The 13,000-nt window shown below is 60.9% G+C and overlaps 2 protein-coding genes across 4 annotated transcripts; both read right to left on the reverse strand.

The window, feature by feature from the left end:
• Positions 1 to 440: 440 nt before the first annotated feature.
• On the reverse strand, positions 441 to 4,327 carry LCN8 (lipocalin 8). 3 transcript variants are annotated; one of them, XM_030816495.1, is made up of 7 exons: positions 4,241 to 4,327; positions 2,856 to 2,986; positions 2,329 to 2,399; positions 1,468 to 1,572; positions 1,300 to 1,389; positions 1,191 to 1,216; positions 441 to 562 (listed from the first exon to the last, which is right to left on the reverse strand). In XM_030816495.1, the coding sequence occupies exons 1-7, from the start codon at positions 4,325 to 4,327 to the stop codon at positions 551 to 553; spliced, it is 522 nt and encodes a 173-aa protein (XP_030672355.1). In that variant the 3' UTR covers positions 441 to 550. The 3 variants fall into 3 exon arrangements, with proteins under 3 accessions (XP_030672355.1, XP_030672353.1, XP_030672354.1); XM_030816493.1 differs by lacking the exon at positions 4,241 to 4,327 and adding an exon at positions 3,725 to 4,092; XM_030816494.1 differs by lacking the exon at positions 4,241 to 4,327 and adding an exon at positions 3,725 to 3,817 and having other exon boundaries at positions 445 to 733.
• A 1,091-nt stretch (positions 4,328 to 5,418) lies between these two features.
• Positions 5,419 to 10,400, reverse strand: LCN15 (lipocalin 15). Its single transcript, XM_030816496.1, has 7 exons — positions 10,160 to 10,400; positions 9,637 to 9,776; positions 9,479 to 9,549; positions 9,131 to 9,241; positions 7,952 to 8,053; positions 7,561 to 7,627; positions 5,419 to 5,568 (listed from the first exon to the last, which is right to left on the reverse strand). The coding sequence occupies exons 1-6, from the start codon at positions 10,253 to 10,255 to the stop codon at positions 7,593 to 7,595; spliced, it is 555 nt and encodes a 184-aa protein (XP_030672356.1). The 5' UTR covers positions 10,256 to 10,400; the 3' UTR covers positions 5,419 to 5,568; positions 7,561 to 7,592.
• Positions 10,401 to 13,000: the final 2,600 nt, after the last annotated feature.

A 13,000-nucleotide genomic window follows, 5' to 3' on the forward strand; every position in this document is an offset into this window, starting at 1 on the left:
AAAGCGATGCAGTCGGCTGGTGGCAGCCGAGGTCACAGGGTGAGAGCCCACTGCGGAAGTGGCCACTGAGCAGGGCTGGGCAGCTGGGGGTCTAGGGAGGCCGGAAGCGGGGCCTATCAGGTAGGGCCTTGGGCGCGGGCCGTGAGCCTGGAGCCCTGGGCAGTGGGGAGCCATGGAGGATGCGGGCAGGAGGGGTGTGGCCTCCATGCGTTTGAGAGACCTGCTGAGACTCCACCAGGAGCCCTGTTTCTGTCTGTGGTCTATACCCTGCGGCAGCCTGACCACGACCCTGGCAGGGCGGGAGGGCAGGGGCTGCTGCCTTGCATGTGAGCCACGCTGTTTGTCCAGTAGCCACGGAAAACACACAGACCTCGGGCGGGCAAATCCTCCCACACCTGCCACCCATCGGCCCTCCGGAAAGACACACCAGGCAGTGGCTTGACTTCACAGTTTATTCAGAGCAGGTGCAGGTGACCTGGTGGGCAGGGTGCCCAGGAGGGGCCGGGGTGGGCGGGGGCTCCGAACCTCGTGGTCTGAGGCACGAACTTCATTAAATCAGCTCCTGCGACACAAAAGTGCAGGGGCTCAGGCCCATGTGGTCTCTGGAGGCCCCACGGGGCAGCGATGAAGGCCACGTGACGGGAACTTCTGTCCTCGCTGCCTGGCTTTGCACAAAGCACCCAGCTCCCTGAGCGCCTTCTCAATCTGCAAAATGGGGTAACAGGCCCAACCTCTAGGGCCAAGACAAAGCGAGGTGAGGGAGACACTGGGTTCTTGCAGTGCCCAACGTGGGAGCCCTGAGGCAGTGCCCGCAGGACCTGTGCCCTGCCCCCGACAGGACCTTCAGGGGCAGAAGCAGCCAGCAGTCCTGCACGGAACACAGAAGAAAAGGCGCCATTTCTGCTCCCCTGCCCCACTCAGCTCTGCACCCCGTGACCCCAGCCTCCCAGGATCCCTGCCTGGCAGCCTAGGGTCACCACCCTGGAGGCTCCAGCTCTTTCCAAACCAGGAGACAGACTCATCTCTGGAGCTGCCCACCAGTGGTGTTTGATGTCCTGTTCACAGGAAGAGGTGAACAGGCCCCACCCCAGGGCCGGGAGGTGGAGCCACGGGGGGCTCTTGACAGGGCCAGGGACTGGGCCAGGGGCCAGGGGACTTCAGCGCAGGCCAGGGTCGGGGGTCAGGCTCACCTCCTTCAGGAGCTCAGCACACCGTCCTGCGGGATAGGCCAGCATGAGGGGCTGCAGAGTCAACCAACAGGGCCCAGCCCAGCCTCCACCCCAAGGCCCCTGGGCTCACCAGGCCGGGCCGCCAGGTAGAGACCAGTGTCTGCTGTCAGCTCCCGAAACCTCCAGAACCCCAGCCGGTCCTCGTCCTCAAGGCTCCGAGCTGTGGGGCACAGGGGGGCTGGGCGGGCAGTCCCTGGGAGGGCAGCAGCTGGGCAGAGCCCCCCAGGGCCAAGCTTACTGAAGTACTTGAGGACGCGGAAGTTCCTGCCCCGCCACATCACGGACACACGCAGGATGGCGTAGCCCTCGTAGTCGGTGTCCAGCACGTGGATCTCTCTGTGGCCTTCAGGAGCCGGCCATGGCGTTGGGGGAGACCTCTGAGGGGGACGGACCTCGAAGGCCAGGGTCTTCAGGGTCTAACTCCACCCTGCCCCCACCCAGTCCCGGCACTTGAGTGGTTGGGGACATTACAGAAGCTTTTGAAGGATGATCCAGTGTGTTGGTGGGAGAATGGGAAGGTCTGGGGCATGAAATGTGCAGGGAACAGCATTGGGAATAGTGCAGGGAACAGTGCAGGGAACCATGCAGGAAACAGCATGGGGAACAGTGCAGGGAATAGCATGGGGAACAGTGCAGGGAACAGTGCAGGGAACAGCATGGGGAACAGTGCAGGGAACAGCATGGGGAATAGTGCAGGGAACAGTGCAGGGAACAGCATGGGGAACAGTGCAGGGAACAGTGCAGGGAACAGTGTAGGGAACAGCATGGGGAAGAGCACAGGGAACAGCATGGGGAATGGCACAGAGAAAAGTGCAGGGAACAGCATGGGGAACAGTGCAGGGAACAGTGCAGGGAACAGCATTGGGAACAGTGCAGGGAACAGTGCAGGGAACAGCATGGGCAACAGCACAGGGAACAGTGCAGGGAACTGCACAGAGAACAGTGCAGCGAACAGCATGGGGAACAACACAGGGAACAGCAAAGGGAATAGCATGGAGAACAGTGCAGGGAACAGTGCAGGGAACAGCATAGGGAACAATAAGGAGTAGCTGTGTGCACAGCCGGGCTCCAGCTGCCATGACAGGGCAACTGCACTTACCAGGAAAAGCGAATTTTCCCGTAGTGTCTATTTCTGAGCCCATGATCCTCTCTATCTCACAGCTTCCTGAGCTGAAAGGCAGCAAAGTGCCCATTGGGAAAATGCCAGCCTGTGTCCCGCCTGCTGGGCTCCTTCCCGGAGTGGGGCCGTGTCTTTAGGAAGGGCACAGGCAGCACTGTGGAGCATCCCAGGGCCTGAAGCAGGATGAGGCGGGGAATGTGCCAGGCGGGGGCTGCACCGGCCTTCCCCTGGGGGCTCTGTTCCCTCCAGCCAGCCACCTGTCCCACACCCCTTTTCCTTCCTTCTAAGTTCACAGGGCTTCATTAAAACACTATGCTTATATTTAGAAGAAAATGCAGATCCAGGAGCGTGAGGGTCGAGGTCCCAGGCAGGCGGGCACAGGGAATGCTGGCCCACCAGCAGCACGGCACTCAGCCCAGACCCCGCGCTGCAGTGGGTGCAGCAACCCACGCCCAGTCCCCGGCCATGCGTGCCTCTTCCTCTCCGGCAGCCCCCAGGCCTCTTACCTGTTATATGCGACCTTCACGGTCAGGTTATGCCCGCTCAAGGTGAGGAACAAGCCCTCCACCCGCTTCGGGGCCGTCAGCACCAGGCTTTGATCAGAGGCCACACCGACTTCCCGCCAGAATCCTCCAATCTAGGGAGAGACAGAGCCCGGCCAAGAGCTGAGCAGTGGGTCTGAGACCCCCAGGGGCATTCCACGAACCCCCGGGCAGGGGCCTGCTGGGCTCTGAGAGGTCAGCAGATGGCCGTGAGGCTCGGTGGCAAAGCAGCAAGACATCTGTGAGCCCACTGTCCCCAGGCGTGTGTCCCTCCAAGGGGTCCCTTCAGGCCATCAGACAGCAATGCCGACAGGGCAGCCGCTCCCCACCGGGCCATCTAGAGCCGAGGAACAGGCCCTGGGGCTCCTGGGGCATGTGGGGAGGAACCACAGGCCCTGCCTGACCTCAGGGGCAGGACCCAGGAGCAGGGGCCTGGAAGAGAAAGCCTGCAGGGCGAGGCGGGGTGAGAAATGCCAGAGAACAGTTGTCTCGGGCAGTACAGCTCACCAGCCTGCCAACCACGCCAGGGGAGGGGCCTCCTGCCCTCAGCAACCCTTCCAGAGCCGGGACTTCTACTGAGACTTTTAAAAACCCGATCATTTTCGGGAAGAAAGAATCTTTGTCTCCGGCATCTACCTTCTCTGGGCCTGCCAATGTGCGCCTGGCCCAGCAGCCGACACAGACTCAGCGGAGAAGAAAATGCCGCTAACAGGAAGTGGCTAGCCGGGCACCAGCGTCCCCACGAGCTCCCCACACCGGGAGAGGCCTCCTTCCCTGAGCCTGCGGGGCTGGGGGTGTAGGAGGAGCCCCACCAACTAAGAAGGAGAAGCCACCTTCTGCCGGTCCAGCTCCACCATGGCTGCTGCCACCTGTGCCCAGAGCACCACGAGGACACCCAGGATGGTGCACGGCAGCCTGGCCTCCATGGTGGGGTCCGGGCTCCGGGCTGCCCTGCTGCACAGCCTGGGCCGATTATACACGGACAGAGCAGGCTTGTGCGCCCACCCGGGAACGTCATCAGGACAGCTTGGCTGCTGGCTGCTCAGAGACGTGGGTTTCCGCACAAGCGCCATCCGGCCCTGGTGACACCCACGCCCACCACGGGGGTTAGCCTGGCCTAGACAGCAGCCTGCCCGGTCACCCTCCTGATGTGTGGACAGCGGTGGACGCTGCTGGGGCCGTCTGGGGGCCTGAGAGGAGGAGGAGCCCCACCCACACACGACGCTTGTTCTTTTGGGCTCGTTCTGGCCTGCGCTGCAAGGGCCGTGGGCACTGATGGGCAACGGACCAGAGCCTCCAGCACCTTCCTGTGCCACCCCACGCCCGGCCCTTTGAAATGTGTGCCAGACACAGTGGGCAGTCAGAGCTCCGGAGGCCAGAGGGACAGCGCCAGCAACCAGAGTGACAGTGGGGAGGGCCTCTGCTGCACCAGACATCACCACCGGGGGGCAGTGCGGAGCCCGGCCCTGGAGCCTGATCACCCGGGCTTGCAGCCAGCCTGGCCTCTTCCTGGCTGTGCAGCCTTGGATAAGTTACCCAACCCTTCTGTGCCTTGGTTTCTTGATTTTTTTTTTTTTTTTTTTTTTTTTTTTTGAGACAGAGTCTTGCTCCATCGCCCAGGCTGGAGTGCAGTGGCACAATCTCGGCTCACTGCAGCCTCTGCCTCCTGGGTTCAAGCGATTCTCCTGCCTTAGCCTCCTGAGTAGCTGCGATTACAGGCGTGCGCCACCATGCCCAGGTAAGTCGTATTTTTATACGGGGTTTTGCCATGTTGGCCAGGCTGGTCTGGCACTTCTGACCTCAGGTGATCCGTCCGCCTCAGCCTCCCAGAGTGCTGGGATTACAGGCGTGAGCCACCACGCCGGGTCAGTTTCCTGATCTTTGAAATGAGGAGTACACGGGGTAGCTACCTATGTCTGTGGGTCTGCTGTGGAGCACCCAGGCTGGCTGGCAGTCCCCTGGCCACAACAGTGACCCATTTCCAGGGGTGTAAACCAGGTGCCCATGATCACATCAGTGGTGGGGGGCAAAACCCAAGTGGGCCTAACTCCCCGGCATCCTGCAGCTCCTCCAGCTCCCCCACCGCCCCGGGGCCTGTGTGCCCAGCAGAGCCCCAGTGGCCGGGCCGTCTTCACAGCGTGCCCAGTTCCCCGCAGCACTGCAGACCCATAGGGACTGGGCCAAGATGCTCCATTCTTTCTGTGGGTGCAGCCCCCACACAGGCCAACAGTGGCTGCTGTCTCCTGCCCCTCCCCAGGGCCCCTCACCCCTGTCCCCTGCCCTCTCACCCAGGGCCCCTCACCTGTGTCCCCTGCCCCCTCACCCAGGGCCCCTCACCCATGTCCCCTGCCCCCTCACCCAGGGCCCCTCACCCCTGCCTCCTGCCCCTCCCCAGGGCCTCTCACCCCTGCCTCCTGCTCCCTCGGCCAGGGCCCTCTCACACCTGCCTCCCTGCCTCAGTCTCCCCAGCAGTGCTGGGGTCAGGCAGGGGCCCTCCCCCAGGGCATGTCCAAAGAGGTGAGGGCCGTGAGGCTGCAGCATCTGTTTATTGAATAGAAAGAGGCATCCCACGAGGCATCCCACAGGCGGGGGGCGGAGGATGGAGAGGCTCCAGGTGGTCCCCGAGGGCTGTGGGTCTCGACTCCAGGGGCGAAGGCGCCTGCTGCTTTGGCTCCACCTGCTTAGAAAATGCGTGGCTACTCCATCACCCATTCCCGCGACAAACGCCCTTCCTGCTCCCCACAAGCTGGGCATCACTCTTCCAAAGCCACCACCGACAGGCCAGGGAGAGCTCATTCTGCTCCCAAAACTCCTGCAAACCTGGAAACACACACCAGCTACCACTGCTGCCCCGCAGGCCCCAGGCGTGAGGCTGCCCCAGAGGCCGTCCCTGGTTCCAACACTTCCCCACCTTCCCCGGCGGGGGAGGACCCAGGGCCATGCCCCAGTCCCTGGCTGAGTGGCAATGAGACACAGCCTCTGCCTGGTCCTCAGTGAAGGGGGCTGCGTGGCAAGAAAGCCCTGGAATGTCCATGAAGCCACCACAGAACCCACAGCCTCCATGGTCACCCGTGGTGGCCCAGGTGGGGCACTCTACCCCGAAAGCTGCTTCTTCAAGATCATGGGGGGATGGGGCTACATGTTCCGCCCACAGAACCTTGTGGAGGAGGGCGATTTGGTGTTGACCCCCATGTTTCCCAACCCAGCGGGTGTGTGCAGGGAGACTTCGGTGCAGGCTTGTGCAAAGCTGAACAGCCCCAGTGTCCCCAGGCAGGACGGTGAGTCTCCAGGAAGAGGACCCTGGGAGTGGAGGCGAAGCTCATGGAGAGGAGCAGAGATGCAGGAAATGCAGCAGCAGCACGTCGGAAACGCAGGAGAAACAGCCCCACCTCAGAGCCCCCCACCACCTCCCACCACGCCAGGAAGGGCCAGTGTCCCTCCAAACGCCGGTGACTGTCACGTCAGACATGTGACGTGTGGTTGTGCCCAAATTCTTGGCAGTGAGCCCGGGCGAGGGACCCAGCGGTCTTCTGGCATCTGGTTTAGGGGGAGGTCTCCCCAAGACCCCACCCGCATGTGGCTCCTGTGATGGGCACTGCGTGCGAAGGCTGTGGTCTGCGCCCTGGGAGAGAAGACAAGGATCCCACAATTCCAAGGCAGGACCCTGCCCTGGGGAGGGGCTGTGTGGATACAGTGGGGACACAGAGCCGTGGATTAAATCGTGTCCCCAAAACTTCAGGCCCACCTGGAACCTCTGAACGTGGCCTTATTTGGAAATGGTCTTTGCAGATACCGGTAGTTTAGAATCTGGAGATGAGATCATCCTGCATTTACAGCGGGCCCTGAATCCAAGGACAGGCGTCCTCATAAGAAGAGGGCCGTGGGGCGCTCGCTTCGGCAGCACAGACACTAGAGGAAGTTTGGACACAGATGCACAGGAGGAAGGTGGCCGTGGGAGGACGGAGGCAGAGACAGGGCAGATGCTTCCACAGTTCAAGAAACGCCCAGGACAGCAGCAGCCGTGGGAGCTGGGGGACGGTGAGGGAGGGAGTCACCCTCAGAACTTCCAGAGGAACCAGCCCTGTGGACATCTTGATTTTGGACTTCTGGCCTCCAAAACTGGGAGAGATAAACTTCTGCTGGGTTTGTTTGTTTGTTTTGAGATGGAGTTTTTCTCTTGTCACTGAGGCTGGACTGTAATGGTGCAATCTTGGCTCACCGCAACCTCCGCCTCCTGGGTTCAAGCGATTCTCCTGCCTCAGCCTCACAAGTAGCTGGGATTACAGGTGTGTGCCACCACGCCCAGCTAAGTTTTGTATTTTTAGTAGAGACGGGGTTTCTCCATGTTGGTCGGGCTGGTCTCAAACTCCCCACCTTAGGTGATCCATCTGCCTTGGCCTCCCAAAGTGCTGGGATGACAGGCGTGAGCCACTGCTGCTGGCCAAACTTCTGCCGTTTTAAGTCGCCCCATTTGTGGTGCTCTGTGATGGGTACCTTAGGAAGTCAAGGGAGGCTTCCTGGGAGAGGTGATGTCTAAGCTGAGGCCTGCAGCGTGGGGTCGCCAGGCAGAACAGCTGGGCGGGCATGAGGCAGACACAAGCAGACGTCAAGCTGCGATAGGGAGGGGAGAGGCCACCAGGGCAGCCCCTGCAGGGCCTGGAGAACCCACCTGGGAAGGGCCGGGGCGGGGCTCCAGAGGTGTCAGGGAGCCTCCTTGCTCTCAGGGTTGCATACGTCTGTGGGGAGGAAGACATCCATGAGATGGTGACGGCCAGCACTGCCCTCGCTTCCCGCAGCCCCCAACCCCTGGGTGCCAAAGGCCACTGGACAGCCCCACCATCCCCAGAGAGTGGAGCCCAGAGCCTCCCTCCCAGCGCTGCCCAAAGCCCTCCCGTAGTCTGCGCTGGGGGAGGTGGGGGAGGGGCTGCCAGCCCACCCCTAGAAGAGAAGACCACCTGCTGCCCGCACACTGCCTGTGCTGTGAGGGGAAGGAAGGGTGGGCTCCTGGGAAGGGAGGGCGAGGCTGGGGGTGTGGGGCGGGGCAGGGCTTGCCAGGGTACCTGACTTGGGCAGCATGACCATCATTTCATCGGGGAGCCCCAGGGTCGGGTAGAAGTCCTGGAAGGCCCTCAGAGCCTGGGGACTCACGTCCTGGGTCCGGCCTGGGCAGAGCAGTCACTGTGAACCCAGCAGCTCACAGGAGTGCAGCACGGGGTCTCCTGGTCTCACTCCACCTCCCTGAGGGCTGACAGCAAGGCCACCACCCTGGGTTGGGGCAGGTTGTGTGCTGCATAAAGCTCCTGCCTGGCTGAAGGAAACTTGGGGCCCCCTTCCCCAATTCACACCAAGATGTCCGGGAGGTTGAGGTGGTCTGGCTGTCCTCCTGGGCCCTACTCCCCCTTGAGCATCTTTCCCTGCAGCCCAGAAGCCTCCATCCTCACTCCGTCGGCTCCACCCGGGGAGTCCCCAGGAGTTAAAGAACCTCAGCCCCAGCCCGGTGCAGTGGCTCACGCCTGTAATCCCAGCACTTTGGGAGGCCGAGGAGGGTGGATCACGAGGTCAGGAGATCGAGACCATCCTGGCTAACACGGTGAAACCCCGTCTCTACTAAAAATACAAAAAATTAGCCGGGCGTGGCAGTGGGCACCTGTAGTCCCAGCTTCTCGGGAGGCTGAGGCAGGAGAATTGCTTGAACTGGGAGTCAGAGGTTGCAGTGAGCCGAGATCGTGCCACTGCACTCCAGCCTGGGCGACAGAGTGAGACTCCGTCTCAGAAAAAAAAAAAAAAGAACCTCAGCCCCAGCCCCAGAGCTCAGGCAGCGAGTCCAGGCAGGGAAGGGCCAGGTAGCACTCTCAGGAGGCCAGAGAGGAGCATGCACCGCGGCACCCCCCACCCCAGCCAACCTCCTCCACATCCAAAGCACCGCGGGTCCAGCTCCCACCCCACCTGGTCCTGGCCAGGCCAGGAGTGTGTGAGAAGGTCACAGCAGGAGAGGGCATGGGGCAGCACCAGAAGGGGAGGGCCGGGGGGATGAGGAGGCGGGGCCTAAACTCGGCCTAAAAGGCGGGGGGCGGAGGAGGTGGGGGCGGGGCCTGTGAGGAGGGGCGGGGCCTGTGAGGAGGTGCCGGCCGGCAGGCCGCCGGGGGAGGTGGGGGGCGGCCAGGACGGGTTGGGGCGGGGCCTGTGGGAAGTTGGGGAGGGGCCAGTGGGAGGAGGTGGGACAGGCAACAGGCACTCACTGTAGAGTTGCACCGTGGTGCTGAGGGCCCCCTCCAGCTCCTTGTAGATGTAAAGGACGGCGAAGGAGCTGTAGTCTGTGTCCACGATGCGCACGTCCAGGTAACCCAAGGCTGCAGAGAGGCAGGCGGCCGATCAGGCTGGAGAAGTGGATGGGCCCGGGCACCGACCCCACCCATGCCTGCCCCTGCTGCTGGGCTGTGAGCCTGTTCCCCGAGGACAGAGGAGGGGCGGGGAGGGCAGACAGGGGACTGGGATGGACAGCTGGGGCCCGGGTGGAAAGTCAGCCCCACTTCACCCCCAGAGAAGCGGCGTCCAGCACCCCTGAAGGCGGATGAGGCAGGACCGACCTGGGACTCTGAAGTGTCCCTCGGAGCCCACCTTCAGGTACTCAGCATCCACCTGGTTACAGCCGTCCGCCCTGGGGGTGCACAGCCGGCTCACTCATGGCACCCAGCTACCTCGGCCCCCCTAGCCCAGCCCAGGCAGCCCAGCCCAAGTAGCTCACCCTGGGAACTCCATGTGGACGTGGAGGCCGCCCTCCTCTGTGGGCCTGATGGCCCTGGTGGACATGGACAGGTAGTCCTTCTTGCCCAGGAAGACCTTGCAGTCAGATGCCATGGAGACCACGTACCAGAGGCCTGAGAACTGCGGGGGGCTTAGTCACCCGCAGGCCAGGACAGCCAGCAACAGGGCCCTCCTTACCCAGGGACCCAGGGGACAACCCAGAAGTCACACAGCAAGGGGTCTCGGAGTGGCCCTCTCTTGGGTGTGAGCTGAGCCCAGGTGGACATGAACTCATCTCGGGCAGGTCACAGTGCAGCTGTGAGCCTCAGTTCCCAGCTGTGAAGTGGGTGCAGTAATGATCCATTCGCAGGTTGGTTTAGGATTAAGCACAGAGCGGGCCTATAGCACGTGCCTGGCCGGGCACAGAGCAAGCGCCCCAGGAAAGGCAGTTGTCACAACTATCACGTTGTCTCCGGCAGGGGCCCAGCTCCCACCCGCCGCAGGACAGCAGAGGCCCCTGGTACCTTTTCAGCATTGAAGTCAGGCTGCAGCAGAACCTCAGCCTGAGCCATGGGCGCCCAGAGCAGGGCTAGGATTGTGCCGAGCAGGAACGAAGTCATCCCCTTGCCTGCCCTCCAACCCCTGGTGCTGAGTCCCCAAGCCCCAGGGGGCCAGCTTTATAGCCCAGGCCACCACCTGGGTGCACCTGCTCCTGGGCGGAGCCGATGGAAGCGGAAGGCACTTCGGCTCTGAGACTCCAGCCCCCTTGTCCATTGTTTGGCACAGTCACTCGGGTGTCCGGCAGCCCCGGGGTTCATTTCCTGGAGGGCTCCAGACAGCCAGGCTCTGGCCTGACGCACCCGGGCTGAGGATTTGTCCCCTAGGCCTGCCAGACATGTCACCAATCACGGGGCCACTGCCAGGCCACAGCAGAGACTTGTCCTGGCTTGTCTGGACTCGCACCCAAGCCCCTCTGTCCACACTCTGGCTGGCTGGGCTGAGCCAGGGCCCTTGGGGTGCAGCTGCAGGCAGCTGGGCTAGGGTTGGTCTGGCTAGGCCCCTCTCCTGGGCCTAGAAAGCCCCCTTCTCTCACCCCCAACATGGGGGTAGGGTCACACTGGCAGAGTGTCCAGGGCAGAGCTTGTGCCCCCACACTGTAAGAAAGGCCTGGACACCCCTCACTCCAGACCCCCACCACCTCCGATGCAGCCCCCAGCTGGGCTCCCAGCAAGCAGGCCAGGGACCAGATGGGACCGGACAGGGCTGAGCTGGCCCTGGAGAGGATTACGGCATTGGATACCGCCTTATCACTGGTTGTATAAGTATGTGGGGGGCAATGACACCAGGAAGGCGCCACGGGCTGGCAGAGGCTGGAACCTCCCAAGTGACCTCTCTGTGTCCCCACAGAGCACCCAGGGACACTGGGCAAGGAGCAGCAGGTGGCCTCGGAGCACGCCACCCAGACCCCTCTGGTCAGGGGTGGGGGTTCTGCCAGGGAGGCCAGCACTGCCAGTCCTCTGGAGTGAGAGTGAGGCAGGAGAAGAGTGCCTGGAGGCAGGAAGCCTAAGGGCATCGTAGAACCAAATCAAATGGAAACACCAACGATGACGGGAAGGTGAATGGCTTTGTACCTTCATTCCATCCTCTCTGTTTACACAGGGTTTACATGGGGCTCATACCAAGTACATGACTTTGGGTTTTTTTGTTGTTGTTTTTTTTTTGAGACGGAGTTTCGCTGTTGTTGCCCAGGCTGGAGTGCAGTGGCGCAATCTTGGCTCTCTGCAGCCTCTGCCTCCCAGGTTCAAGTGATTTTCCTGCCTCAGCCTCCTGACTATCTGGGATTACAGGCACCTGCCACCACACCCAGCTAATTTTGTGTTTTTAGCAGAGACAAGGTTTCTCTGTGTTCGTCAGGTTGGTCTTGAACTCCCAACCTCAGGTGATCCACCCTCCTCAGCCTCCCAAAGTGCCGGGATTACAGGTGTGACACCGTGCTCAGCCGAGAAAATGACTTTGACTTCATCCTCTTCATTTGTGCAGGGCATACACCAAGTAACCAACAGTAAACCTCTAGAGGATATTGGAACACCAGAAAATTCTGTAACCGCGGCCCTTGAGCCGCTTGCTCGGCCCGCCCCCACCCTGTGGAGAGTGCTTTCATTTTCAACAAATTTCTGTTTTTGTTGCTTCATTCTTTCCTTGCTTTGTTTGTGTGTTTTGTCCAATTCTTTGTTCAAAACGCCAAGAACCTGGACACCCTCCACTGGTAACATGGGGCGGGGGGGGCAGGGTCAGAGAAAGACCCTCGGCCCCGAGCGTCGGGGAAGGGAAGGAGCCGAGAGCTTCTGCTTGCAGCCTCCACTGGTCTGCAGGAGGTTCCAGTTCCCAGCCACGCCCCTGCCAAGTTCACCTGAGTCAGCAGTTAGAATACAGCAGGAAAACTGTGGGCGGAAGCCACCCAGGTGCCGAAGCAAGAGACTGAGGGCACGAGCTGTTCCAGTGTAATAAAACATATAAAATAACAAGAGTTATACTAGATATAAATCATAGATATGATTATATATGAATATTATTAATCATTAGTTTGTAGCAATTACTCTTTATTCCAATATTATAATAATCCTTGCTCTACAATCATAACCTAGGAAAAACCAGGCCATACAGAGATAGGAGCTGAGGGGACATAGTGAGGTGTGACCAGAAGACAAGAGTGCGAGCCTGCTGTTATGCCTGGACAGGGCCACCAGAGGGCTCCTTGGTCTAGCGGTAACGCCAGCGTCTGGGAAGACACCTGTTGCCGGGCGGACCCTGGTCTAGCGGTAGCGTCAGTTCCAAGAAAAAGCACCCGCTACTTAGCAGACAGGGAAAGGAAGTCTCCCTTTCCCCGGGGGAGTTTGGAGAAGACTCTGCTCCTCCACCTCTTGTGGAGGGCCTGACACCAGTCAGACTTTCCCGCAGTTATCCAGAGGCCTAACCATCTCCCTGTGACGCTGTGCTTCAGTGGTCACTCTCCTAGTCTGCCTTCATGTTCCATCTTGTACACCTGGCTCTGCCTTCTAGATAGCAGTAGAAAATTAGTGAAAGTACTAAAAGTCTCTGATATGCAGAAATAATGGCGTAAGTTGTCTCCTCTCTCTCTCTCTGCCTCGGCTGCCAAACAGGGAGGGGCCCCCCATCCGGTGGACATGTGATTCATGGGACCTTATCAATCACTGGAGATGACTCACACTCTTTACCCTGTCCCTTTTGCTTTGTATGCAATAAATATCAGCACAGCCAGACATTCGGGGCCACTACCGGTTTCCGAGTCTTGGTGGTAGTGGTCCCCGGGCCCAGCTGTCTTTTCTTTTATGTCTTTGTCTTTT

The sequence above is a fragment of the Nomascus leucogenys genome, chromosome 8 (assembly GCF_006542625.1).
Source record: "Nomascus leucogenys isolate Asia chromosome 8, Asia_NLE_v1, whole genome shotgun sequence".
Lineage (NCBI taxonomy): Eukaryota > Metazoa > Chordata > Mammalia > Primates > Hylobatidae > Nomascus > Nomascus leucogenys.

Excerpts from the sequence above, each read along its gene's own strand:
- LCN8 (XM_030816493.1), bottom strand. The coding sequence starts at position 3,964 with ATGGCGCTTGTGCGGAAACCCACGTCTCTGAGCAGCCAGCAGCCAAGC. Across the intron at positions 2,987-3,724 it reads TGGAGCTGGACCGGCAGAAG|ATTGGAGGATTCTGGCGGGA; the intron begins GTGGCTTCTCCT and ends GTCTCTCCCTAG. Across the intron at positions 2,400-2,855 it reads GTGAAGGTCGCATATAACAG|CTCAGGAAGCTGTGAGATAG; the intron begins GTAAGAGGCCTG and ends GCTGCCTTTCAG.
- LCN15 (XM_030816496.1), bottom strand. The coding sequence starts at position 10,255 with ATGACTTCGTTCCTGCTCGGCACAATCCTAGCCCTGCTCTGGGCGCCC. Across the intron at positions 9,777-10,159 it reads CTGACTTCAATGCTGAAAAG|TTCTCAGGCCTCTGGTACGT; the intron begins GTACCAGGGGCC and ends AGCCCCCCGCAG. Across the intron at positions 8,054-9,130 it reads CACCACGGTGCAACTCTACA|GCCGGACCCAGGACGTGAGT; the intron begins GTGAGTGCCTGT and ends TGCTCTGCCCAG.